We start from the raw sequence: 27474 nt of genomic DNA, 5'->3' as shown, positions 1-27474 counted from the left end.
TCCCCTCATCTGCCAAAACAGCACTGGGGAGATGCTGTTTGCCCTGCTGTGAAATCTTATGTGTACCCCTGTGCATTTGGGTATTAAATTCTGAGCATGGAACTTTTAGCTCACAGCTGATTGACCCGCAGTAGAGTGGAAAAAATAAAAGTGTATCATGGAGGTGGACCCTGAATGCCATTGTTCATTTCTTTATTATTGACAGAAAAAAAGTTTATCCAGTGGCACCTTTAAGACCAACAAAGTTTCATTCAAGGTATAAGCTTTCATGTGCACGCACACTTCCTCAGATACAATGAAATGGAAGTTGCCAGTCCATACATATAGGTAGAAGGAGAACAGCAAATTATCATACAGCTTAATAAAGTCATTTGCAGATGCAAGGACCAAACTGGAATAACAAGCTTCGTTTATATAGTCACCATTTGTTTGGGTTTAATTCCGGAGGGGAAACATAGTGAAAGAAATATATAGATCAAAATCGGAGATTGATGGGCAGATGTACCTTTCTTAATTGTGGGATGCTGAGAGTAATTAACTGAGCCCCTGTCACACCCCAATTTAAGGCTGGATCAAGCAATTGACATTTGTAGGGCGAAGGTTCTTACCAAGGCTCAAGTGTCAGCAATGACTGTGGAACGCAGAATTCAAAGAGCTGAACACAGGAAAGAAAGCAAACCTCTGGTGCAGTCCTTTCCAGCAGAGGGCTTTGTAATTGCAAAGAACACTTCTTGTAAGAGATGTGGGTATGTGCACAGGCCATGGTAATGCCCAGCTTTTGGAGAAACTTGTTAGAAGTGTGCAGGGAGGAGTCCTTTCACAATAATGTGCAATGCACTAAATGTGTCCTCTTGCTAGAGATACGAACATTGTATTCATAGGAGCGATGACTGCACATGAGCAAGCTAAGCATAGGGGGAGCCCAGCTGATGCTTGGGATAGTTCAGTCACTGTAGCTGGGTTACCAGTTCCTTTCAAGTTAGGTACTGGAACTGAGGTCAGCACAGTCCCCCAGGACATTGCCGCACACCTGCAATACAAAGCTTTGGGAGGTGTGAGGATCAAACTGAAAGGTGCCATAATGGCTCACTGAAGGATATATATCTCACATTCGATATCACAGACAAGGGAGATCCAACATTATTGGGCAGGTCAACCTGCAGAACCTTGGACTTGATTCAGTGCATCTAGGCTGTCCTTGTCTCCCTCAAATCAGTCCTGGAAAGTCTGGGGACAAAAGGTGTCATTACAAGGGTGATCAAGCCAACAGCTTGGGGCAACAGCCTGGTGATAACTCAAAAAGAAAAAGAATGGATCCTTCAGGTCATGGCTAGATCCCAGGGATCTCAACTGTTGGAGAAGCGGTAGCCTGCTAAGAGTCTAGTTACTGTAAATACGGCTGCAAGAGTAATTTAGTCCGCTTGTGCCTCAGGGGGAGCTGTGGAGCATGTTTGGTGTAGTGGTTAAGTGTGCGGACTCTAATCTGGGAGAACCCGGTTTGATTCCCCACTCCTCCACTTGCACCTGCTGATGTGACCTTGGGTCAGTCACAAGCTCTGGCACAGCTGTTCTTGAAAAAGAGCAGTTTCCGTCAGAGTTCTCTCAGCCCCACCCACCTCACAGGGTGTCTGTTGTGGGGAGGGGAAGGGAAAGGAGTTTGTAAGCCGCTCTGAGACTCCAAGTGAAGGGCGGGGTATAAATCCAATCTCTTCTCTTCTTCTTCTTCTCCAGGGTTTAGGGTTCTTTGCATGTTTTTCTCATGCCGTTCAGCCTACCCCTTGTCGTTCCTCTCTGCTGTGTGTTAGTGCTGGTGCTCTGAAGGCCTCTCTGTTGCCTTAATGGCCTCCCACTCAGTTATTGCCTTTCTGCATAATCCTGTTGCTGTACATTCATAGAAAGTGTCGTGAACTCCAAAGCGTGGATTGGATTTTTCCTGAACTCTGCCAACAACAACAAGGCAGTTAAGCAACAGCACTTCTCAGTTCCTGTAGTAGAAGTTTTGCAGAGGAACCTGGCTGGCACAAAGCTCTATTCACCATCCTGGATGGAAAAGATGGCTATTGGCCAATGTTCCCTCTAAGCTGAGTTAGTGTGAGCTAGCTCACACTAACTCAGCTTAGAGGGAACCTTGCTATTGGCAATGGCAAGTGGGTTGCAGAGCTGTTTACACCTTCAGCATCCCAGTTGGGAGGTATCATTTCAATCAGCTGTCCTTTGGCATCAAGTCCACCAGCGAGTCTGCCTCTCTCAGCCCCACCGACCCCACAGGGTGTCTGTTGTGGGGAAGGGGAAGGGAAAGGAGTTTGTAAGCTGCTCTGAAACTCCAGGTGAAGGGCGGGGTATAAATCCAATCTCTTCTTCTTCTTCTTCAATGCACATGTTAGAGCACTGATGTATTGGCCAAATACAAATGCAGAGAATGAGCATTGAGTTGGCAACTGCCAGCCATACCAAGAACTCCAGCCAGCCAATCACAGAGAACCAATGATTCTGCATGAGATTCTGGACCTGCCATGGCTGTAGGTAGCACATATTTGAGCTCTGCTACAGGACACAACTACGTGGTAGTTGTAGACTACTTGGCCTTCTTATTTATCACCTTCAGTAAGAGTTTGTTTGTTTATAAATTTTGCAAACTCAGAGACCTTTGGATTTTTTGATTTTTGGACCTTGATAAACCTTTTGGATCCTTGTATTTTGGACTTTGGGTCTTGTCACAAGCCACACCTTGTTTAAAAAAAGACAATATCCATTTGATGATCTAAAAGACCCTTTAAGGAAACAAAGTAAAGAAAGCAAACTTGAGGTTTTTTCCATGCATTTCCAACCTCAAATAGATTTGACGTCTTAAAGTGTGACCAGGAATGCTCCAAATCACCTTTAGATTCGAGCCATGCCTCACTTTTTGACCCAGATAATCACGAGATTCTTAAATCAGACTTTCACTCTTCTGATCTGCTTCAGACTCTAGCCTCACAGATCTTGATATCAAAAACCTTGCAGAAGACCTACAGCAAATCTTGTTATTAAATCTTGCTTTTGTAGCACTAACCAGGCTAACCTTCATAGGTATTGCCTAACTTCCTAAAAGGATTGCTCAAAATATTTTTGCTTTGGTACTGTCAAGTATGTTCCATATTCTGTTTACCATGAAATTTCACCTTATCAAAGGAAAACAATATTTTGGTCCTCTAAGTGGCAAATCAAACATCACCTGTCCTTTTTGCTGTAGACACCTGTTTTGAGAATCAATATAAAGAAGATCAGAATGGTCTCAAGAACCCTTTATACCCAAAAGTTGGTACTGTTGTTCCCTTCCCTTCTTTTAGATAAGAGGGATCAGGGCTCTAGTCGGGGGGGAGCTCTCAGGTACGGAGCTCCGGAAGAGAACCTCTAGGGGGCGGGGCGGTCACGTGGTGAAGCCCCGCCCCCTTCTTTACCCCGCCCTCTGCTTCGATCCTCATTCCGTTTGGGAATGAGGATGAAGCAGGAGGGTAAGTAGCCGGGCCTTCTGACACACTTCCGGTGATGTCAGGGGGTGTGGCCTTCTGTCACTTCCGGTGATGTCAGGGGGCGTGGCATATGCAAATAAGTTATGCTAATGAGTTATGCTAATGAGCTCCGGCAGCTCTTTTTCTACAACAAGACCCCTGAGAGGGATCATATGGGTAACATTAACATCAAGTGAAATTTTCATCAATCCTGATGTGAAGCCGCTCTTTCAAGAGCATCTGGAGGGTCCTATTAGTAAACAAGCAAATTCTGTACCAAAACGAATAACTAGTAATTCTCCTGGAAAATCTTCTTTGCCTTCAAGCTTGAAGTCCAACCATGACTTTCTGTTGCATACTGATCTGACAATACCATCTCCCTACAAGAAACGACAGAAGTGTGATAATCTTCCAATAACAATAAATTCTGATGATGTAAATGGCTCAGCTGCCCACTGTGATCAAATTGACTCCAATCTACATGGCTGTTTCAGCAGATTGCCACCCTCTGATCAATCTCATATGCTAACCAGATTGGAAGCACTGCATTCAAATTTGAAATCCATTGCGTTGGCCCATGGCGATAATAAGAAGCAAGATGTTCTGATTCCTGCTATGGTTCCAGCATCAAAGAATTCCTCTCTTCCTTACATTCTTTCTCAAACTACTGCTATAAAATGGAAGATTTGTATTCTCTTACTGTGAAGCTTCCTTCTCGGTGGTCCGGGAGTGGGGCAGTCCTTACTCTTGGAAATAGGCTCCTCCCTCTGGAACAGGGTCGGTTTTCTCAGATCAAAAGACTCCACAGCTTAGAGGGAGCATTGGTGATGACCACAGGCATAGGCAGCTTTAAAAGGGGACTAGATAGAACCATGGAGGATAGATCCATCAGTGGCTACTAATCATGGTGACTAAAGGGAACCTCCATGTTCAGAGGCACCAGGAGCTGACATCAGGGGAAGGCCTCAGCCTCTCTGCCCTGTTGTTGGCCCTCCAGGGGAACTGGTTGGCCGCTGTGTAAGACAGGATGCTGGACTAGAAGGACCACTGGCCTGTAAGTGAATACAAATCTTCCATTCTCCGGTGGTCCTGGGAGTGGGGCAGTCCTTACTCTTGGGACATAAAATCGCAGTGTGCCCCAGGGTGGGAAATCCATCTTCTGGTTATAGAGTGTGCTGCAGCACACCCCAAAGAAAGGCCGCCACAGCCAAGGTCAGCTTCTCTACTCTATAGCACTCTACAGAGTGCACAGACTTCCAGGTGGCCACCGTACCTACCGTCTCCAAGGATGGGAAATGATCTGCAAGCTGCTGACGTAGCAGCCCCCCACAGAGAATATGCTGCAACACCTTTGGGTGGATTCAGCCCCTGAGCCTTGCATGCAACAATGATGTCACCCCTAAAACTGCTTACTCAAGGCTCAGGCTACACCAAACTCAGGAGGCAATAGGTGAAAAGCCCCTTGCTCAGGCACCACCCCAATCAGAAAGGCTGACCTGAGTAAGAGTGGAAGAAACAACTGGAGTAAGTAGGCAAACATGGAGTGAGCATGAGGCTGTGCTGGATATGCTTAGCAGAACGCTGATGCACAGCAGAAAAATGATGCAGACACAGACACATGTGCTTAGCTTGTAAGAAAAAAGATTAAAGTTTACTAAAAAATTAGGAAGGGTTACATGGAGGAACTAGCTAACTAGTTCTACACTCCATCTTGCTTGTTTGTTTGCTCAAACTCCTGTGTGGGTGAGAACAAAGGAGAGCAAGTTTACCCCCAAAGCCCCCACCTCTTGCGTACATGACAAACTGCATGTAGCATCCTCAATATATTAATCGGCCAATAGTGATTCGCAAACTCATTTCATTAGGAATAGTACCTCCCATTCTCTGGTGGGGGGGGGGACATGCCCAACACCTAACTGGCTCTATGCTAACTAGCTAACATTAACATACATAAACAACAGATTAACTATTTCACGACAGAAGGAGTGATACCTGCAAACAGGTTGCCTGCAAAATTCCAGGACTATATTATGGGATAGTGGTCAAGACTAATCCCCAATGATGAGAAGTACTAGAGACCTCTGACTCCCCGTTCTGAAGTGGTTTTAATAAGCCGACAGTATTTGCTTGAAGAAGGGGAATGTGAGATATATATGTGTACAGGTATGGGCCTGTTGAAACTCACGGGGGGGGGGGGGAAATCCCATATCTCCACCACTTTCTTGCAGGGCTGACTGCTACTCCTGAAGCTGCTGGTGGGCCCACTGCAGCTCCCAGGCTGCTTAGCTGCTGCCACTGGGCCCACTGCGGCTCCTGAGCTTTCTTGCAGCTGCTGGCAGGCCCACTGTGGCTCCCGGGCTGCTTCACCAATGCCCAGCACAGTGGCCCCAGCACTGGTGGGAAAGCAGCCTGGGAGCCAAGTCAGGTCTGCTGGTGGCTGTGAAAGAATCCCAGAGCTGTAATGGGCTCAGCGAGAAACTAGGGGGAGGTGGGATTCCCTCCCCATTGCAAGTCTGTGGCCCGCTGCAGCTCCCTGGCTGCTGCTTCGCTGAGCCTGCTGCAGCTGACACTGGGCCCAGTGCAGCTATTGGGAGCGACTGCAGCCACCAACCACCATGCCCAAGGTATAGAGGATTTTACTTTGGGGGGAATTATCCCTCTTATTTTTGAAAGATTTCAGAATTTTCCTGCAAATTTGGGGTTAGGGTCACCCAAGTTTGAAGAAAAATCTGTTTTGGGTAAGTATGGTCCCGACCCGCAGATTTAGGTATGATAAGGGTTCCACACTTGGGAAATACAGATGCCTTTAACTGAGTGCTCATAAACCAGTTTGTGTTTCCCCTATCTACCCTGTATGGGAGGGGCCACAGTTTGTTCTAGTTCAGCCTGTAGGTTGTAGTTGCAAGTGTGTATAAGTGTCATCCCCCTTGGAAGCAGTAAACAAGTCTATTCTTCAAGGTGCCAGAGACTTTTGTGCTGACTATCTGGATTGGTGAGCTTACACCAGACCCCCCCCCCCCAATACCACAACTATTTAAAGCTAAAGGACTGTACTACCAAAGGAACTCAGTGCTCTGTCCCTTATTTGAGAAGTCTTATAGGATTGCCCTGGAAGGAGATAGCTCCACTGCAGATTATGAGAGGGGGGGGAGAAACCACGTTTTTGAGCAGAACAAAACCAAAACTCCCTTCTGGCAAGCTGATAAGCAGCACAGCAAGAAACAAAAAACTTTGCACCTTGATGGCCTTGTAAGGCTTTTATTTTAAAGCAATATTTACGTGGGTGAGCATTCAGAAATGGCTCCCCCCCCCAGCGATTATGGTTCACATCCGCTGTGACTGTCCTCGTTCACAAGCGGGTCGGCCAGCTAACTGTGCAGCATGTTTAAGGCAGGCCGGAAAACTAGACGACGGAATACACAGAATAGAGGGACTGGGAGAGTGGTAGAAACCTGGACCGTACCACTTCGGCTTGAAAGTGGGGGGGATCAAGTTTGAATGCCTGTCCATCCATGTGAAATGTAGCCTCGGAGAAAGAGGGCGACGCTAAACCGTTCTTTCCGACGTGCTGTCTTGCTATAAGAAGGAAGAATAGCTTAAGAACAGTTTAAGAGAGTTTCAAAAGTTATTTCCCCCTCGCTTTGTAGTCGAGAGTGGCACGACCCAGCACTCTGCCCCTTCTGTGGGCAATGTACGTTGACTCTTCTCTGATTTAACGTGGTCCTAGTGCACGATTCGGGAGGTAATGCCACTAGCGCACAGGCTCGCGTTGTAGCCGTTATATCCCACCTTTCCAGAATGCACAAGGTGACTCGTTTGGAAAAGGCTAAAAAACAAAACAGAGCAAGCAGTTAAAAATTTTAAAAAAAACAAAACAGAAAGCCTGCAGATGAAAAGAAAAACCAATGCATTTAACAGAAGTCACTCCCGGCTACATGGTGCTCGTGATCACTGCAGCCTCCGTCCGTGTCTTCCTCTACTTCCACCGCTCTCTTTGCAACTCTCCCGTCCCGGGTCTTTGGAACGGCGAGGGAGGCAGTTGCAAGCGCCCCCCCCCCCATCAGCTAGTCCACGCACGTTTACTCGGAAGTAAACACGTACGGCTTTGGTTCACCGGCTCTTACCCCCGAGTGAGCGTGTCGTGTGTGTGTGTGCGCGTGTCTGTTCAAAGAAGGATTCGGTGACGCAACACGTGACAGCCCCTCGCTGCGGCGCAAGCGTGCCGGAGACTGGACCGGGCTGGCGGCCGGATCAGCTGGGCGGCGGAGGCGTGCCCTTGTGCGGGCTGCCAGCCTCCGAGAGCGCCCCAAAGGAGGCAGGAGCTGCTCGGGTGTCCAACAGGCTGCGGGCGACCGAGCTGTCGCGGAGCGCTTCATATCCGCCCGGAGCGGCAGCAGCGGGAGGGAAGAGAAGAAGCGGATCGGCGCCGCCTCCGCCTTGTGTCTTCTCGGGGCCTCCTCGATGTCGCCCGGACCCGTCTGAGCGGCCCCCCGGAGCGGTGCGGGGCGCCTGCCGCGCCTCCCCAGCGCTGGCTCAGTCCGGTAGTGTCGCTTCGCAGGCTCGAGGGGCGCGGGTGGGCTTGTCATGATCAGCCTCCGCTGGTGGGATCACCTGCGGGCCGGCAGCTCCGAGGTGGACTGGTGCGAGGACAACTACACCATCGTGCCCACCATCGCCGAGTTCTACAACACGGTGCGTATCCGGAGCGCGTCGGGGGGTGGGGGGGGGGGGCCCCCTGGGCTTGGGCCCCCCCCCCCCCGCCCCGGCGCCTCGTTTCCGCAGCCCCCTCCCTTCCACAAGGCGCGCCGTGCAGTCCCACGCAGAGACCCCGCGAATGGTGGCCTCGGGGCACGTGTGAATGCCCTGGTATCACGGCAACATGCGCCAGCCGGTTTGTGTGGGTGGTCTCTCGGAGAAGCTGGACCTCGGTTCATGTCCAAGCCTGCTGGTCTTGGGGCAAAGCGCTGCGTCAGTATACCACATGTCATGTTTAAAATACAAGCTAAGCATTTTGAGGATGGAATTTATGTGGGACTAAACAGTGCTCAACGCACTGGGTCGTACATGGGAATTAACAGGTACATGACTGTATGGGTAGATTGCAGCCTCATGCACCCCAGGGTCAGCCCTGTTCAGCACAGTGGGGTACTTGTTTATTGGGTTGGTTTACTTAATTTCCCATGGGGACCCAAAGTCACTTACAAGGTCATTCTCCCCTCCCTTGTACTCTCACAACAACCCTGTGAGGTAGGTTGCGCAGAGAGAGCGGTGGGCCCCAAAACACCGAGCAAGCTGCCATGGCTGAACAGGGATTCTGAACCTGGGTCTCTCAGAGCCCAGTCTCACACTCTAACTGCTAATCCCACATAGGGCTGGGCTGCGCCTGGGGAACTGTTTCAGCTGTTGAACTGAGGAAAGGCTTACCGTGGGTCATCTGTCCCAAGGTGCCTGCAAAGCTCTGGCCTGGACACCTGCATCTTTGCTTCCACATAGGCATCGTGTTAGTTAAGCTTTCCAAATAAGCTCATAAAAGTTACAAGCTCATAAATATTTTTACTAGTCACTTTTACTGGTGTCTTTCACTGCTTATTTGCAGTGAGACGACTCTTATTTTCACCCCTGACACTCTCCCAAACCTAGTAATGTCAGAAGCGTGTGCTATTTCATTAGAATAGAATGGGAGCCGGTTGCCATGGCAGTGTTGATGCTTCAGTGTTGTCAAGTTTACTTGCTGGCACTCTAGATTCTGTTTTCATGGAATCAGTTTTCATGGAATGTGAGCAGTGGCCTAACAATACAGTCATATTGTGATGTTGTCTGGCTGTTTATTCATTTCAGTCCTGTTCATGGGATGATCAGCTTGAAAGGGAGTCCAAGACCACATCCAGCCCTTTTCGTGAGGATAGAATTATCCATTCCTTGCTCGTTAACCTTCATCATCTATGCCTAAGCAGGACACAGGAGTGAAAGCAGAAAAACCACAGCAAAACTTCTTTGCTTCTTTCATGTTACCCTTCAGTTTGTGGTTACATAGGTTTTGGTATAAATGTGCCATTTCGATCCTGTTGAAGTCAGGGTCAAATCCTCTGAATGGCTCCAACCCTAGAGCTGAGAGCATCTCGAACCACTGTGTGGGAAAACATACTGAAAACACACTGACGTAAGCCACAGTAGTTACTATTGTTTCGTATCATTAAAATTAATTTTTTTAAAAGCCACATAATGTTTATTTGGCAAAGAGTTATGTAAAGGTTATTGCTGCGTAATATTTTAATCAAATATTTTGTATGGTGTTTCTGGCTAGAACCTGGATCTCAGGAATCCTTTAAAATGGCATTATTTATACTAGAAGATGTGTTTTAAAATGTATACGGAAAAATAAGTAAACTGAGCACACTAACCTACAGTTCCAAGAAAGAAAAAAAGTACACAAAGATGCAGGCTTGTTTCTAGACAGCCGCTTAAACTTCCTCAAACTTAGGAAACTTTCCATAATATCAGGAGAGAGTTCAGTCTCATTTATTTTTTAAAAAATAGTAAGCCAAACACAAGCCTATTGTTTCTTATTGCCATTTCCCAACTAACAATTTTTCAGCTATTGTTGAGCATGTAATGGGTTATGAACATTGTACTGCAACGCCCATCCTCCACAGTTATCCCCACCAGAATTGGATCAAAGTTGTTTGTAGGCTAAATGCCCAGGCTAATAACTTTGCACATTAAACCCCCCCGGGAGGCATTTATGTCTTCTAATGAGCTCAGTAAACACCTATCAGCTCTGCAATATGCTGCGGTAGGTATTTTGAATGTAGGGTTAGTTTGTGTGTTATCATCTCTGTGTGTACCTTATGCGGTGAGTTTCTGGCAGGTTTTCTAATGAGACTGGCCGTCTGGTCTTGTCAGAGACCAGTGGTGTTGCATGAGAAATGACCATTTTTTGTCTGGACACTGAAACTAGGCATCTAGCACTTAGAAGTGGATTAGTTTCCCTGGAAGTAAGGGAGCAAAGAATCTTACTGGGTTCAACAGAGAACTGGACACATCTCTTGAGGAATATTATACAATTTTTTTTGCTTCTGGAGATGGGTGGCTTTCCCCACACATGAGCTGATTCCCCCAACTGCACAGCACATGGTCGTGTCCTGTGTTACCTCCGACAAGGCACCATTCTCAAACAAGATGAATTAATGCATTAATCTTTAAAGCAATGAGAATGATCTTGAACAGTCCAACTTCACACTTGCCAAGCATGTTCTGGTTGCCAGGGAAGTATGCTAAAATGTTAATGTGCTTCCTTTTCATTGGGACTGTGGAGTGATAAGATCTCGTGCCGGAAAAAGGAATTCGAGCGTTGTCCTTCAGAATTAATAGTTTGAATGGAAAACACATCAGAATCAGAAGACGGTTTTAACAAAAATAGTTCTTCTAGAGACCATTTTCTTATACCATTCTGCTCTGACCCCAGTTCTTTGAGAACAGGGCTGTGTATGTATCCTGATTTATTTCCCCTCTCATGCAAAAACAAATATTCCAGCTCATTTTCTTATGCCATAATGGTGTACAGTGGCTAGCAGACTGAGAGCTAGCCTAAGCAGGTCTACTTGGGCTTACTCCCAGGAAACTGTTTTTAGGATTGCACTGAGAGGCTGTAATCCTAAAAAAACTTCCTTGGGAGTAAGCCCCACTGAACTAGAGTCACAAGTAGGACTTCTGAATATACCTGTTTAGGATTGCTGTGTAACTGTACGATCCTAAACAGAGCTGCCCTGTTCTAGTCCCATTAAATGCCAGTGGGTTTAGAAAGGTGCAACTCCTCTTAGAGTGGCAGTGCAAGGCTGCAGTATACTTACTAGGGAGTAAATCCCATTGAACTCAGTGAGGTTTCCTTCTGAGTATATATGCTATGGATTGCATTGCATGCTATGAACTAGAAAGTCTAAATCTTACCTAGCTGCTGAAAGCATGCGTCTCTGTCTCCGCATTCTGCATTCCTTATGGATCAGTGCATTCAATAGAACAGATAATACTGACCTACCTTATAGGGGTTGTTTATAAGGATCACTGAGCAAACTAATGTGAAACAGTTTTACAAGCCTGGATGAATGCTAAGTATGGTTAGTATTTAGTGACAACTTCACTGCTAATGCTCTGAGTGGATAACTTCTCAGTTTCGTGTATCTTGACACCTGTGGGTAGGTGAAGGAGACTAAGACAAATTGCTGTTATTCCCATTTTGCAGATGGACTACTGAGCTGAGATCAACAATAGGTTTGATTCTTACAATCTTGCTCTTATGGACATAGGGCATAAAGTGAACTGAACTCAGTGAGATCTGTTTATAGAGTACATACCTACAGTGCTGTTCTCTTCCACTGTCAATGATGTGGTTTGGATTAAAGCCAGACTTCAGATCCTTTGGAATTGTTGCATTAACTGTTATTACACTAACTAGAGCAGGTGTGTCGGAGAAGAAAGCAGGACCCAAGACTGAATGGGCGTGTCTCATTTCAGGGCCTCTGTTATACAGGATCTAAACCACACACACCCCGGAAAAGCCCTTCCAAACACTGAGCTAAAATGCGAACAAATGACATTCTAATGTCTGTATGCAGGAACTCTGCATTCCTGTGTCTGAACTGGCTTGTTTTCTGGGTTGCTTTGGATCAAGGTTCACCACTGAAGCCTGGATACCAAGGGTGTGGACAAATATTTAATAGTTTGGGTGGGTCCCCTGCACAGTTCAGCAAGCACACCTGTGCGTAGCACCTAGCAAAGGTCAGGCACTGTTTAAACTGTTCATATGTTTGTCTCAGGTCGCACGCTGTGCTTCCATGAAGATAAATTCTTCCGTACTCAAGAAACCAGATTCTTTACCAAAAGCAATAGTGTATGAATATTCAATTATTTTTTTTAATAAAAAGGCCCGATGTTAATTTTGCATAATTTACTTTGCTCCTAATTATGGAGAATGCAGAAAGATAAGTAATACTGAACAGCAGGAAATGGGGGAATAAAAGAAAAAAAAATACATTCTTGGCAGGTACTGGAATGCCAAACCAGAACTGTAGGATGTGCTGGTACCAAGGGAGTGATTCAGTCTAAGCTAAGGTAAGCATTTGAAAGCCCCACTGATTTCACACGCTTAAATTAACCATAATTAATGAGGCTTTGATGTGCTTAGCTGGACTGGATTGTAGTGTAGTTATGAGTTAGATCATTCGTCCTTCCCACTTTTCTGGCAGCAGCTTCCGAGTGGGTCAGCTAGAGCCTGCTATTAAAGACAAAGGCTCCTTTAGCTGGAGGTGGTGGTCGGGATACATACAAGGTGTGCTTTCTGGTGCTGAGTGATAATTTCCCTCCCCTCAGATTGTATCTAATTACAGCTTGCTAAGTTCCAGGCAGTGGCCCTTCTGGGAAATGGTCAGTGGCCAGTGGCTTTTGTCGAATCTAGCTGAGGATTTTAAGCAACTATACCATTGGAATATTTTTCATACAGTTGGATGTTGAAGTTAAGTCTCATCTGTTCCTTCAAATTCAAAGCAAACTACCGTATTTACTGTACCCCCCCCCCAAAGGTTTTGTTTTAAATAAAAGGTGGTGTAAACGGGGTTGGAGTGGTAGAGTGTTTAAGGTTTAAAACCAGATTTGCAAATGATCTAGATGTATATGCCTACTTCATATAGTAAAGCTTGACTTTAAATAAATAAATAAACAACTCTTCTTTTAAAAGTTGTTGTTACATTTCTTTGAGCCTTCCGTTGTGCTTTGTCTCAGGGCACCCTCCTGCCAGAAGAAGCTCCATTGCCAAAGTCCAGGCTATGTGTAATCGGGTTGGCACCAGCACCTGTTCCAATTCCCTTTAGGGAGTAATGTTAACATTCTGTTCCTGTGTAGTTGAAGCAAACTGGGCCTCCGTGAACTGTTCTGAGGGTGGCTGTCTTCATCACAGAGAGAACGATGACATTCTTTCTGGAGAATATCCTAATCCCAGAACGTGGTCCTCCTTTAGACAAAGTGTGTTGAATTATCTCCTGAACAAAAAATCACGGATAAACAGAAAGCAGGCATGCTATCCTGAAAAGCCCTTATAAGATTCACCTTGCACTATTTTTGTACATGTGAATACTGCCTGGCAGAGTCTGGGCCAACCTTTTCAGCAAGTGTGATACAAGTTTTGCTTAGTGAATGAAAGGGTACCACTCCAGGGCATGTTTATATGAATAGGTCGGGCTGAGGTGTCGCTTTGGACTTCTGAGCAAAGTGGGATGGTGGCAGCTTCTGAGCAGAGTGGGATGGTGGCAGCAGGAGAGTAGGTTTTACTGTACGCATTGTCAGGCCCCCAAGCCTTCCTTGCTCTCACCCAGGGATGTCACAGTCTCCCCTTAGTGCTTCTGCCACATGGTACATCCTGTATCACCAGTTAGCCTATCTTCAAAGAGTGACTACTCGTATAGTATGCAGACTACATATTATCAGTGGGTTGGGGATGGGGGGGCTGAGTGGTCTTGCTGAAGGGGAAACGCAGGGCAGTCCTGGCATTTGCTCCTGGGTCCTGCTCCCCAGTCCATCTGTCTTAATAAACCTTAAACACTAACCAGATATTTCCCCCCCTCTAACAATCTAAATAAAAATGATCATATGAATTTATTTCACCATTCCTTCCTGCTTATTTAATACATTTATTTCATTTTTCCCCCTAGATAAGCAACATCTTATTTTTTGTTTTGCCACCTATATGTATGTGCTTATTCCGACAATATGCATCCTGCTTCAACAGTGGAATATATTTAATATGGACCCTGCTAGTGGTGGTTGGTAAGTCTTTCTATGAGACTGAGCATACGTGACTTGAAAACAAAGGAAAATTCTATTTTTCAGATGTAGACTAGCACAGGGTGGTTGTGGAAAAATCTGCTTTTCATATTTGCCATAAAAATTGTCTGATTCAGAAGCATAAGACGCTTCTGTCTGTCTAGTATATTTTTATTCCATTCTTCTTCCAAGGACTTCAGGATGGCAAACATGGGTCTGTTTCCTTCTGTTTTGTCCTCTTGACAACCCTTTGAGGTAGGACAGGCTGAGACTGTATGATTGGCTCAAGGTCACCCAGCAAGCTGTCATGGAAGAGGGGGGATTCGAACCTGAGTCCCCCAAATCCTTGTCTGACATTCTAACCAGGCCACCGTAATGGCTCTACTTCTGTTTCCGTTCTCATTCTCCGTATAGCTTGCTGTAAATAAGATGGTGTCACTCACCACAAATCCTGTGGGGTGCAGTAGCCTTTGGCTCTAGGTGGCAAGAGAAGATGGAACCTCTCTGCTTTTCGATCCATCGGTCCCTTTTGGCCTTCCGATTCACACGCGTGCTTCCATTATCAAGCCTTGTACTCCACTGGCCCTTTTACCCACCCATCCTGCCTTGCTAATTCTGCATCGAGGCAATTTTATTTCCCTTTTTAATTTATCGTATTGGTCAGTCACTCATCCGGAGTGATGCACAGCATTTTTTAAAGACATAAAATGATACTGGAGAGGTCCTGTCTTTGCTTACTTGAAAGTAAGCTACACCGACCTTAATGGGAACTTAGTAATAAGTAAATATGTATGAAATGGTACTGCAGTGCTATAACATCCAGTGAAAACAGCATCCCTGAACCATCTGTATAAAATCAAATCTTCAAATACCACTGCCCCCTCCCCCAACTCTTCCAAAAATAAAAAAAAAGTATTCACTTGCAATAGGTGGAACATTTTGGGTCTCCTTAACAAGTAGTGTGGGTGCTGTAACAGAGAAGGCTCTGCTGCTTGCTCTTGCAGAAATTTCCCCCCAGATTTTAAGGGGCAGGAAGGGGAAATGTGATTCCCAGGGTACACAGGACCCAGGTTTCATCCATAGGAGGCTGGAACAGGCACTTGAAGGGACTACTGGAGTAATGGGTCAGGAGATACAGAAATTCATTCCTTGTTCTTGGATTCAGAGATTATAAAAGAGTATAACCTCTATATAGGAATACTCTTTTTACAGGCAAAACCCTGGCAGTCCTTGGGTCAGTTCCAAAGAACTATGGGTGGAGTGCTTCTAGACAGGATTTCTCTTCCTTCCCCTATCTTCTGCATCTTTTCATAATTCCTGAAAAAGTGTTATGCAAGATCACCTTGAGATCCCACCCAAACACTTCCAGGAATGCCACGTGTTCTTCTGAAATCTTGGTTATACAGCTTGTTTGTTTTTTGGCACGCATACACACATAATTTATCATTCCAATTCCCTGTTAGTCACTCGGATTTTTAATTTTCAAACATGCATCATCCGTGCACAACATCTGCTCTTACTGAATCTTGCTGAGAAGAATGCATTTAGCAGTCCTGTAGGCTGTAATGACCTTTTACTTTCAAATGTGTCCTCCTAGGAATTGGATCGGTCTACTTCCATGCTACGCTTAGTTTCCTGGGTCAGATGCTCGATGAACTTGCTATTCTCTGGGTTCTGATGTGTGCTCTGGCCATGTGGTTTCCCAGAAGATACCTGCCCAAAATATTTAGAAATGACAGGTAATGTCTCAAGTAATGTTAACTTGCCTTTTCTGAACAACCTGCAATTGGCAGGTGACAGTCAGTAGTGATGGACAAGCTGATCTCCCCTTGCTAGTGTGGAGTTGTAGGGGAATGTACTTTAGGAACACTCACTGGTTGACACATGTCAACAAATGAGTCTCATTGGGCCTTCATAGATTACCCGTGTAATTTAGAAAATATTCCTCAGCTGCTTCTACAGCACACTGAGATTCCTAGACAGAGAAATAAAGGTACCTTGAAGGGTAAAAAGCCTTAAACTGCCAAGCTTTACCTTTCCAGCTTCCTAAAATTGACTCTTTGTGATTTGCTGCTGCTGCTAACTGGTTTGCATCTCCTTATTTTTCAGAGTACCCCAAGCTGACCTTTCGACCAGAATGCTGCACAAATAGCTTGCAGCAAGGCTTGCCACAGCTTGCTGTTGTCAGCCCAGTCTTGTGACTCCTATGAAACTTGTTTATGCCTGTGAAATTGTACACTGGCTGCTTGTGTTAGGATGCTGACACTCTCTGCTCTTCCCACCCACCCCAAATTTAAACGAATCAGGCAGGCAGGGTTCTGGAGTGTGATTGGATGGCAGCTGCACAACATTCTCTGTTCCCGTGACGGTAGCTTGTGACAGAAAGATTTTGAAACCAGTAATAAGGGTTTCAGCCATTCTGCTGCTGTTATTCTCAGAAAGGGTGATCCCTGTACATTTTGCACTTGTATAAGTACACACCACAGTGAAAATTCATCTGCTGCTCAAGTATGAAAGGACATGTGACTTTGGAATGTCTGTTCTGCAAAAGTAGTGGGAAGTTTCCCAGCTGCTTCCTTTAAAGGGGTGTGAGATGAGTGTGCCTCTCCCATGTTTAACAAGACATGCATGTATTTTTGTGACTGTACCTAAATATACTCTGCAAGATGAAAGTCCGCCATCTGGAACTGCCTGTTTGGATAGGGGTGTTAACGAGGTTAAATGTTCCCCTTTTCAAAACTGCCTTTCTTGGCAGTGTTTTAAAGGAAAATCAGAAGAGTCCGCTTTAGCGCTGATCCTGGGTTCACTGATCTATAGAGGCTACCAGTTAGGATGCTGAGTAAGGCTTAAGTTGAGGTTGGGTTAATCTTGGGAATCCTGAATAACCCTCAGCCAAAACAATTATTTTAGGGGAGGTTTTCCCCATTACTGTTGAGAAAACCCCTTTTCCTTCCAATGTGCTTTAAATGACTCCCGTAGAACTTTACCTTTTCTTCTCCCAAGTCCTGGATACTAGAAGGAAATGTGTACGAGCCCCCAAAAGTTGGGCTGGCAGAATCTCCCTGACCCAAGTGAACAAAAGTTCTGGTGGAGCCTTCTTTAAGTCCTCTGTCCCATCCTTCCTTCTAGCCTGCCCTGACCCAGCCCTTATAGTCACATTGGAAAGGGTCGTGGAGGAGGAGGAGTTATCCTCCAGGGATCTATACCTCAGGGCTGCAGGGGGGCCCCCTGAACTTTCAGGTTTGGCATTCCAGGCTCCAAAGAGGGCTGTACTTAAAGAGTCACTGGGAGGTGGGATGGGATGAGGTGGGGTGGGCCTTGTGGGGAGTTCACCTGTGTGCTGAAAGGTGGTGTCTTCAGTGGCATACTCCCCCCTCCCAGTGTGTTGCATGGTTACTGCAAATAAATGCAACTTCAAGTCACAATCTTAACATGTTGACATTTACTGCTTCTATTGATTTAAAGCCCGAGTAACTTTTTAAAATATGTCTTATTCAGAGGCCGATTTAAAGCAGCAGTAGGGATCCTTTCTGGAGTCACGACTTGCCTTGCCTTCATTAAGCCGGCCATCAATAACATCTCGCTGATGACGCTGGGCATTCCCTGCACTCTGCTGCTAGTTGCAGAGCTTAGAAGGTGGGTAGCTGTCTTGTCTACGTCTGTCTTGGGCGAAACAGTTCTGCTGATTGAGGATTTACATTTGGAAGCCCCCATGCATGTGACATAAATTAGGGGATAACTGTTGTGGCTGCATCCCTTGTGGTGTGTCAGACTTCTTTCATTTTGCTTTGTGTAACCCATTTTGCCACCAAAGCAAGGCAAAGTCACGAAGCTGAGATGCACCTGTGGGCCTCACTTCCAAGCCAGCGTTTCCCCTTTCAGAGGGGAATGAGATGCTGATCAAGAAAAAATAAAGCAGGAGACCTGTAGCACCTTAAAGACTAACCGGTTTTTAAAATCCAGCATAACCTGTTGTGTGTTGAAGCCCAGATCATCCATTACATGAGACAGATTCTTAACTGGGAAGGAACTAGGCTCTAATCTGTGAATTAAGAACTTGTTTTTAAGGTGCCAAAAGGCTCTTTAAAAAAAAAAAAAAAAATTGCTACAACAAACCTTCACCTGGATGGCCCAGATCTAGCTGCAGCTTCACAAACACATTTAAAGGGACCGTGACACCTTTAAATGCCTTCAGCTCCATTATAGCCTGTGGGGACCATTGTAAATGATCCCCATAGGCTGTAAGGGGGAATTAATCCAGGGGTCTGTGGGGGCTGTTTTTTGAGGCACCAAATTTGTAGGAGCGTTTCTGGAGCCTCTATTAAAAAGAACCCGAAAGTTTCAAAAATATTGGACCAATAAAGTAGGCTATGGACCAAGGATGTAGTGTTTCAGAATTCTATAGGTTCAAAGAAGGTCCCCCCGTCCTCCATTATTTCCAGTGGAGGGAAAAGACAGCAAAAAAGCAGGGACTGATGTCAAACCAGAGAGTCAAAAAACAGTTGTCGTCCCCCAGACCCCTGCATACCCCCAGATAATGGTCACATAGGGTATAATGGAGCAAAAAAGAAATAAATTGGAATTTCAGAAAAAAACCCAAATCTGAATACCATACTAAAAAATCCCAATTTGTGTGTGTGCGTGTGTGCACACCTCTAGTCACCATAAGTTGTCTGCAACTTGAGGGCACTTTCTACCACCACAACAAACTAACGTGGCTGCCTCTCTGGAACTGATAAAGACAGCTGCATCTAATGTAGATGAAGCTTCCACTAGGCTGTAGTGCATTGTACTGGTTGCCTAGTTGGGACAGCAAGAGACGTGGGAACTAGGTCTTCCAGATTTCTTGGCATTTGGGCCCCTTTCACAGCAGCGCTCTGGATTCTATTGTAGAATTTGTGACAAGGCCTCCCTGCTGGCATCTTGTCTTTGCCACCCAGCAAGTTTTGGGAGGAAGGGTATCATCAGGAGTCTGGCGGTCCCAAGCTTTGGAATGGGTGTGAAAATAATTTTATATCCCAACTTTTTTGGAAAATAACTGAGCTATTATGAGTAGAGCAGGGTGTTGCCAACTGTTTGTGAATGGGGCTGGAGAAACTGAGGCTGAAATAGGATGCAACTTCTATAGTGTAGTTAGAAGTCCAAACAGGGAGGACATCAATTCCTGTAGTGAGCCAGTCGTGTGAAGTGGCAACCATGCATGTCATGCAATTCTAATCACTGGCAAGGCAAGAGGCATGCAATAAGTGTATTGGAACTTGACTGTGGTCTGCTTCATACATTCTCTTGGACAGCTGTGGGTGCCATGGTTGTAGAGTTGTTCCCTGGATATATCTGCAGTGGTCAAGGTCTGTAACTGTGTCAGTATCTACTTTATTTTCATTGGTGGAAACTGCAGCTCTAATTGGGACCATATGTTTCTGGGTAATCTCCAGAGCTGGCCCATCCCATGAACTGAGCATGGCAAAGATTTGGCCCATCCCATGAATTGGGCATGACAAAGATTTGGCCCATCCCATGAATTGGGCATGAGAAAGACTTGGCCCATCCTATGAATTGGGCATGACAAAGATTTGGCCCATCCCATGAATTGGGCATGACAAAGATTTGGCCCATCCCATGAATTGGGCATGAGAAAGACTTGGCCCATCGCATGAATTGGGCATGACAAAGATTGAACTGCTGAAAAGCATTCAGTTAATCCCTGAGCGAGCAGCGTAGTGAACTCAAGTCCAAATTCAGCACTTTTATCTAATGTGGTCATATCAAGTTCTCTGTATTTTGCTTGACTTGCCTTCTTTGCTTAGGGAGGTAACACTTAGACTAAAAGACAAGTTGATTTTTGGCAGAGGCAGTAAATTTTTAATATTATTATAGTGCATTTTGAGCTTCTCTTTTTACAGCTGTTGGCATAATCGAGTTAGTATAGGAAAGTGGTTAAGGGAATGACGTGCTGGATATAGGAAAGGGTTAAGTTGTGCGGGATTCAAATTTCATCGGAATCATAAACTCCCTGGGTGGCCTTATGCATCCTGTTTGCTCTCCAACCTTCCCTTTGTACTGTAGAGGATAATAATGCTGTCCTACCTTATGAGGATCTGGTCCATGGGGTCGCGAAGAATCGGACTCGACTGTGCGACTGAACAACAACAAAATCTTATGAGGCTGCTGTAAAGGTTTCTAAGATTTGTAGTGCATTCTGGGTACCTGGGAAAAGTTTGATAGACATACATGCTAAGTATGATTACATTATCCACTGGGTATCAAATGTGCAATGCGAAGAGGTGAAACTTAAAAATGTTTAAATTCCACTGAATTTGTCCCAGAATGAGCATATTTTTAAAATAAAAAAATATTACAGTCTTCCCTGTTCAATATAAATAACACTTTCAACAACATGAACATTTTTTTCCCCTTTGGTTCACTGTATAGATTGTGAAATTTGTGCCAGTCATTAACTAATCAAGTTTTAATCTTCAGACCATTTTATTTATTTAGTATGTCACCACCTGTATAATTATTTCCCTTCCCCTCCCTGCTCTTTGCTTTCAGGTGTGATAACCTGCGAGTGTTCAAATTGGGACTCTTTTCTGGTCTGTGGTGGGCATTGGCACTTTCCTGCTGGATCAGCGACAAAGTATTCTGCGAGATCTGGTCCTCATTTAACTTCCCCTATTTGCACTGTGTCTGGTGAGTCCCGCGTGCTGATGTTTTCATGAGTGCTGATGTTTTCAGTGTTTGCCTGGATCTTGTGACCAAATAGAAAATCCAGTCAGTACAGACACTAATTCTGTCGTAACGAAAAGGTACACAGGAATGAAAGTAACAGTGACAGAAGCTGTTCCATTGCCTTGGTGCTGGATAGGCGCTTCCAAAGACTGGGTGTTAAGAGGTTCCAGGTTCAGTCCCTGTCATCTCCAGTGATGCAATTTCTTGCTGCTGCGCTTGCTTGACACTGCAGGCAGCTACTGACAGGCAAAGTGGATGGTAGTAGGGAAGATGGATCAGTGGTCTGACTCTGTATAACTTGGCTGTCTTAGACATCCATAACTTCAGTGCTGGGAGAGCACTTTCACTGCATTTTGTACATAGATCCTCAGGGCAACCTTAAGCAGAGCTGCACCCTTCTACATCCACGGAAGCCAGTGGGACTTTCTTTCCCCCATTCAGGATCCACTTCAGGCTTCCCGTGATCTGATTCTGCACATGCTTCCCATAGAGAGAGCAGATTGGCTGAGCCCAGTGATGTAACTCAGTAACTTTCTTCCCCTTCTTACAGAGGATTTTTTGTTACTGTTCAAAATGTCAGTTTTATTGATTTTGTTTGCAAATCAGGCACCAGGCAAAAACAAGTGCCTGAACATTCATGCTTCGCTTTAAAAGTTTTCTTTAAAAAAGAAGCAGATTACCTACCAGAAATGGGTGTGTGTGTGGGAGGGGGGAGCAGAGTCCTGGATCAATGTTTGATTAGACAGTGGTACATTTGTCAAAGGGATTGTGAGGGAAACAAGCATCGAGCCCTGATTTCCAGGTATATCTGTATGCAGCCTTACAGCATGCTTATATATTCATATCCAAGTAATAGAAGATTCTGCGCTGATGTTCTTGGGTTTCATAGTGGCACATAAGCACACCTCTGTACATGCATACAAGTCTTATATCCAAGTTATCAGTGAGAGTTTTTGTTCCATTTTTATCCTGAACTTCCTCCAAGGAGCTTCGCATTCTGTCTTCACACTCACCCTGTATGTTAAGTTTGGCTGAACAAGGGCGATATCCTCAAGGGAAACGTCATGATTGTGCTAATTGTCCTTTGGAAGAAGGAACCTGAGGCGTCTTTTGGGCAGTGTGCTTTTTGCTGGCCTTACCCTTTGTTTCTCTCCTCTCATAGGCACATCCTCATCTGCCTTGCCTCTTACCTGGGTTGTGTCTGTTTTGCCTATTTCGACGCTGTCTCGGAGATCCCTGAACAAGGCCCTGTCATAAAGTTCTGGCCCAGTGAGAGATGGGCGTTCATTGGTGTTCCTTATGTCACCCTCCTCTGTGCACACAAGAAATCGCCACTGAAGATCACATGAAGCTTCGTATGCAGAGAAGAGACCACAGAACTATTTATTACTGTTTTTCTCTCCCTCGGAAAACTCCTGTGATTCTGTTGAGGGGGAGCCACAAGGACCATTTTCTGTTCCTGACAGAACCACCTTTTGTTCAGGTGGCTTTGGAGCGTCTGTATTCAAAATCTGTGTTAGCACTAGGTTGGGTTTTATCTGGCCCACCTTGAATTTCTGACATGGAATTCTCTGGATGCTGTACACAGGAGGAGACATGATGAGAAAAGCATGGCTGCTCCCCAAACCAGCAGTCTTACGTTGTCTCTCGTCTCCTCCTCTCTTGACTTGACAGAACACTTGACCTTGCATTGGATCACTGAGCTCTGATTTCCCCATCCTTCCTTGAGTTGCTTTTATTGTCTGCTACTTGCAGCAGGACAGCTTAAAGTGTACTGACTAGGGATGGGAATGAACCATAAAACTCCAGTTTGGGGCAGGCCCGGAACTGAGCCAAAAATGCCCCAGACTGAACCAGCCAGTTCAGATCCCCCTTTCTCCTGGCTGTGCTTCGGAGCGGGGGGGGGGGGAGGCAAAACCGACCAGTGAAATAGATCACAGCCACTGAAGCCTAACAGGTCATCTGTGGATCCATGCTGCTCAGCTGGTAGGTTTAAATGGCCCAAACAGCTGAACCGGACAAAAGTCTGGTAACCCCAAACTTTGGTTCGGGGGCTCCAAAATAGGCCAAGTTGGTGCCGACTTTTGGCTCGTGAACCGGTTCTTGCCCATCCCTAGTACTGACATCATGTCATCCATTTCATTTTCTTTCCTCTGATGGCATTTAGAGGGGGGAGTGGGAACAGGGCTGCTGTTATCTCCAACAGACATGCAGATCTGAGAATGTCTAACTGTATTTCTTACAGACTTTGAGGGTGAATTTAAACTTGCTGTTTCATTGTGACTGGGAGATACAATTGTGAGCTTCAGCTACTATTGAAGGGTTTTAATACTACCAGCTTGTGGTTACATGCCTTTGCCCCGTCTCTATTTATACTTACCACATGACTACAAATCCTTTCTCACCTCTGGTTAGAAGTTCCTGGGGAAACCAAATAGAAACTCTTAAAGAAGTAAAGAAGCCAGTCCCTTTCTTCGTCATGCAGTTCAGTTACTTCTCTGCTTAGCCCGGAGATATTGGGTGGATGCAGGCAGCCATTCTGCCACCCATCTGCCCCTGAGGTGCGGTAAGCTCTCATTGCCCTTTGACAGTACAGTTACTAACTAGTTTATTGACCTGGGGTCAATATTAGCAGGTGGCTTAGCTCATTTCCATGGTGCAAGACGTGTTGCCTGCAGGCTAAGCTCATTTTGGGAGGCTGAAAAGCAAAATTGGCCTTTACTTTCCGGTCATTTGGCAGGTGGATACAGTTACTAACTAGTTTATTGACCTGGGGTCAATAGTAGCAGGTGGCTTAGCTCATTTCCATGGTGGGAGACGTGTTGCCTGCAGACGAAGCTCATTTTGGGAGGCTGAAAAGCAGAATTGGCCTTTACTTTCCAGTCATTTGGCAGGTGGGCTTGAGAAGATGATTACCAAATGGGTAACCACTTGGTAAAAGGTCTTGAATATGGGAGCTGAAGTGGCTTTTGCGTAATTACTTGGCTTCAGTTGTCTTTTCCCAGCTATTGCTGATGTGTACGGACCTTGAGAACCTGCACTGTTCTGCTGTTGTTGACAGTGTTGCTGGCAATGACTCTCTACTCAGGAGGCTGATTGTGCACATCTCCTTTAATACGTCTCCGTCGTCCCTCGTTCTGGGGCATGTCACTGAGGGCAGGGCTTCAGTGTATCACCACCATTTTGTACACATCGATTATACTCAGTGAGGGGTGGGGCAGGTGGAGGCAGCAGGGTAGACTCCATATTCTGAACAACTCTTGAGCCCTCTTCACCCACATTTGGACTGCGGCTGTTGTGCACAGGTGTAAGGGAGAATTCCTTAACAATGCAAGCCTTTTGACAACGGTGCTTCATGTACAAGGCCTGCAGCATAGAGGGGTGCAAACAAGGCAAGGAGACAATAAAGTAGGCTATGGACCAAGGATGCAAGGTTTCAGAATACCAGGTGCTTTCTTCATCAACGTCAAGGAGGTCTTCCCATTCCAATCAAAAATGTGTAATCCTTCAAATTCACAGAGCTCTTCAAAGTTTGGCCTTGCAGCTGGATCTCTGGCATTGAGCCTTGTGATTTGGGGCTGTTTGTCAGTAAGCCAGAAAGTGTTTATTAGATAGTGGTGTGTGAGAAAGCAACACCCATGCCTTTGTATGATATAATTATTATATAATTAATTAACATATACACATGAGCATTGATTAAAAAACAAAAAACACCGGATCTCCCCCCTCCCCCATGAAATGAGTGTCATTTCGTTTTGGCTGGTGTGTTTACAGTAAACATCCCTGTTGAGCCAAATAGCCTTAATGAAGTCAGTGAAGAAGCAGCAGTTCTTTTAAAGTTGCCGGTGGCATGAAGCTATAGATGATGATGATGCAACCTCCTTACTGTTCCCTAGTCAGAATCTTTCTTGGAAAGAGAATAATTAATCTACATGAGTTTTGAAAAAAAAGAAGCCGTTCACCTTAATCTGCATTTGAACCCTTGGTTTTTTGCAAACAAAAGGAGAGGGAGGAATATTACTTCTGTTTGCTACATATTAATATAAACGTGTTTCGAGGGGCATTTGTTGGGGGCCCCCATTTTGCTGCAGTTTTGTCTCGGACAAGTTCACAAGAGACTACACTGACATCATGAAAAGTGTCTTGGCTTTCAAGGCAACTGGATTTGAATCTCATGTGAATGAGAGATACTTGCAGATTATCTGATGCTTTAAAACATGTAGTCAGAATAGATTCTGACTCAGTATGGCTCTTTGAGGTTCTGGCTGCAGTTTAACAAGTGAAAGAACGCAGGGTCCTAATTCACCCCCCTTCAATTCCAGCTGCAAGTGTTGGATAGCTTATTCTAAATGCTCACTAAACCTGAGTTTTAAACTGAGTTTCATAAAATACTTAATTCCAGAGCTGGGTGTTATGCCACCTATTGGATTTCTTTTATAAAACACATAACTTTTTTTTATACTTGCAGCAAAACAGTTACCTGAGATTCCAAGCGAGATTTCTGATTGACCAACATGGATTTCTCCCTGTTTGAATGCTTACAGCAGATGATGCAGTTAGGTTGATAGAGACGGGTTGTTCTCTCGCCCCCCCCCCCCCCCCCCCCCCCCCTTGTCCTGGAAATGTTGTATCCTATGGGGCAGAACTACCTAGCTCTGCCCCAAGCAAAAAAAAAAAAGCAGCCTACTTATCTGCATCAAATGGAATCAAAACAACTAAACAGGATCTGGTCTTTTGCTCAGAGTCTGCATATATTTCAGTGCATACAGTGCACTTCACTGTACCATTTCAGGGAGAGTCAGCTGTCAGCCTAGGGCACAGCTGGGGTGCTCTGCTGGCTGTAAATCTCGGTGACAAAATTCCCATCGTTCTGGCTTTTCCTGGCATTTTTGTCAGCTTCCCTTGACTGCATTGCTACAGCCTTGTAAGGTTGCCAGTGCCTTGGGCACAGTTCCCTTTAGCTGTTTCTTGTACAGCATTTGGAGGGGTTTGTGTGTGTAATGAACATGTGCGTGAGTGGATGGAACAAGATCCCAGTGCCGAAGTCTGTCCCAGTCTTATGTGTGTTCCTTGTCAGGTGATCTTGGTACAGTGCACATAGATGGCAGCAGGATGCTTTCCCCAGCTTCTCAGTCGTTCAGAGAAATGCCCGTGTGACTTAATGCATGCCACTCTAATCTTGATCTTCTCTTCTGCCCACATCCTGGAAGGCCGCCTCAGTGTTCCTCTCCATTACTTGCTGGTTGGTTGCATATTTGCTATCTTTCTTTGGGGGTGGTCTTGGTAACCCTGTACTGAAAAAAATGTCACTTTTGCTAGGCAGAAGGAAGACAATATACAAATAAGCCATAACAAGCTGCTTCAGCTGTTACTGGGGTTAGAGAATTACAGTTAGAGATTTTTTTAAAAAAAGTCTAAGGGCAATTTAGGTCTTCTTGAGAATTTTGAGCTTTTCCTTAATGGTTTGCTCAGATTCTGGTTTCCCTGATCCCTCATCTGAAGATAGCTGGGAATCCCTTTTTAAGAAATGAGTGCCCATAACGTTTTAAGTGAACAATAAACATTGCCTTAATCCCACGTAAAATTCATGCAAGGTGGAGGGATTTCTGTCTGAAGAAGTGTGACTGCCCACTTCATGCTATAGCCTGGCATGACCCCCCTCCCCAATACTGCTCCTCGGGGATGGGGGGCCCCCAGGAATAGCTTGGGGGGAGTCAGAGATCTGCTGCGGCAGGAGAGTTTGGTGGGAATCACTCCCTCCCATGGAAATTTTGAGGGTTGGATCCCACCTCAAAAGAATCAAACCTATTGGTGCAAGCTATTGATTTCAGGCAAATGCTTATTTTTTGAGGGGACTATAATCAGATGTTTGGGAATGTCACCTATGGTAAGGACCATCCTTAGAACCTCTGTGGCATGATACAAGGAGAAAAACGTTTCCGAATTTTTTTAGGGGGGGAAGCAGGTATGTATTTCTTCTGCTTTTCAAGATAAAGTTGCATTTGCTTTTCAGTGTCAACCTGTTATATGAAACCCTCTTTTGTTACAGTTTGCATGTTAAAGTTCTATATACCTTCACCAGTTTCCTTAAAGTGGTGAGGCTCAGGTGCGCTGTTAATAACTTTGAATGTGGTTCTTTGCCAGAAGCTCACTGTAATTCTTTTTTGTCTTGATACGTACCAAATAGCTACTGTGACTCTCTTCAGATGACGAGAGGATCTGTTGGCTAGTAGCAGCAATGATGGCGATGAAGCCAAATTACCAAAAATCCAGTCAGGTTCCAAACCCTTTAGCAAACTGTTTGATCTTTTTTCATTGCTGAATGGATAATAAAATGTTTTCTTTGCAAGCTCATTCTGAGAAATGGGTTTCAAAGGGAATGTGAGGTGGAGAAGCACAGGTACGTGGGATTCCCGTTATCCAGCGGCCTTTCCCCTTCTGT

At 45.3% G+C, this 27474-nt stretch overlaps 1 protein-coding gene across 1 annotated transcript; it reads left to right on the top strand.

The window, feature by feature from the left end:
* The first annotated feature begins 8063 nt into the window (after nt 1–8063).
* Nucleotides 8064–23506, top strand: ACER2 (alkaline ceramidase 2). Its single transcript, XM_015427778.1, has 6 exons — nt 8064–8183; nt 14192–14306; nt 15901–16042; nt 17802–17939; nt 20856–20993; nt 22195–23506. Exons 1-6 carry the CDS (start codon nt 8076–8078, stop codon nt 22379–22381), a joined length of 828 nt encoding a protein of 275 aa, XP_015283264.1. The 5' UTR covers nt 8064–8075; the 3' UTR covers nt 22382–23506.
* The last annotated feature ends 3968 nt before the right edge of the window (nt 23507–27474 follow it).

The sequence above is a fragment of the Gekko japonicus genome, unplaced genomic scaffold (assembly GCF_001447785.1).
Source record: "Gekko japonicus isolate JY-2015 unplaced genomic scaffold, Gekko_japonicus_V1.1 scaffold487, whole genome shotgun sequence".
Lineage (NCBI taxonomy): Eukaryota > Metazoa > Chordata > Lepidosauria > Squamata > Gekkonidae > Gekko > Gekko japonicus.
The sequence above is the reverse complement of the archived record's forward strand: the minus strand, read 5'-3'. Positions and strand labels throughout refer to the sequence as shown.

Bases quoted from the DNA above. Each gene is read 5' to 3' on its own strand.
- ACER2 (XM_015427778.1), top strand. From the start codon at position 8,076: ATGATCAGCCTCCGCTGGTGGGATCACCTGCGGGCCGGCAGCTCCGAG. The intron at 8,184-14,191 runs GTGCGTATCCGG...TTTTCCCCCTAG, and splicing joins TCGCCGAGTTCTACAACACG to ATAAGCAACATCTTATTTTT. The intron at 17,940-20,855 runs GTGGGTAGCTGT...CTTTGCTTTCAG, and splicing joins CTAGTTGCAGAGCTTAGAAG to GTGTGATAACCTGCGAGTGT.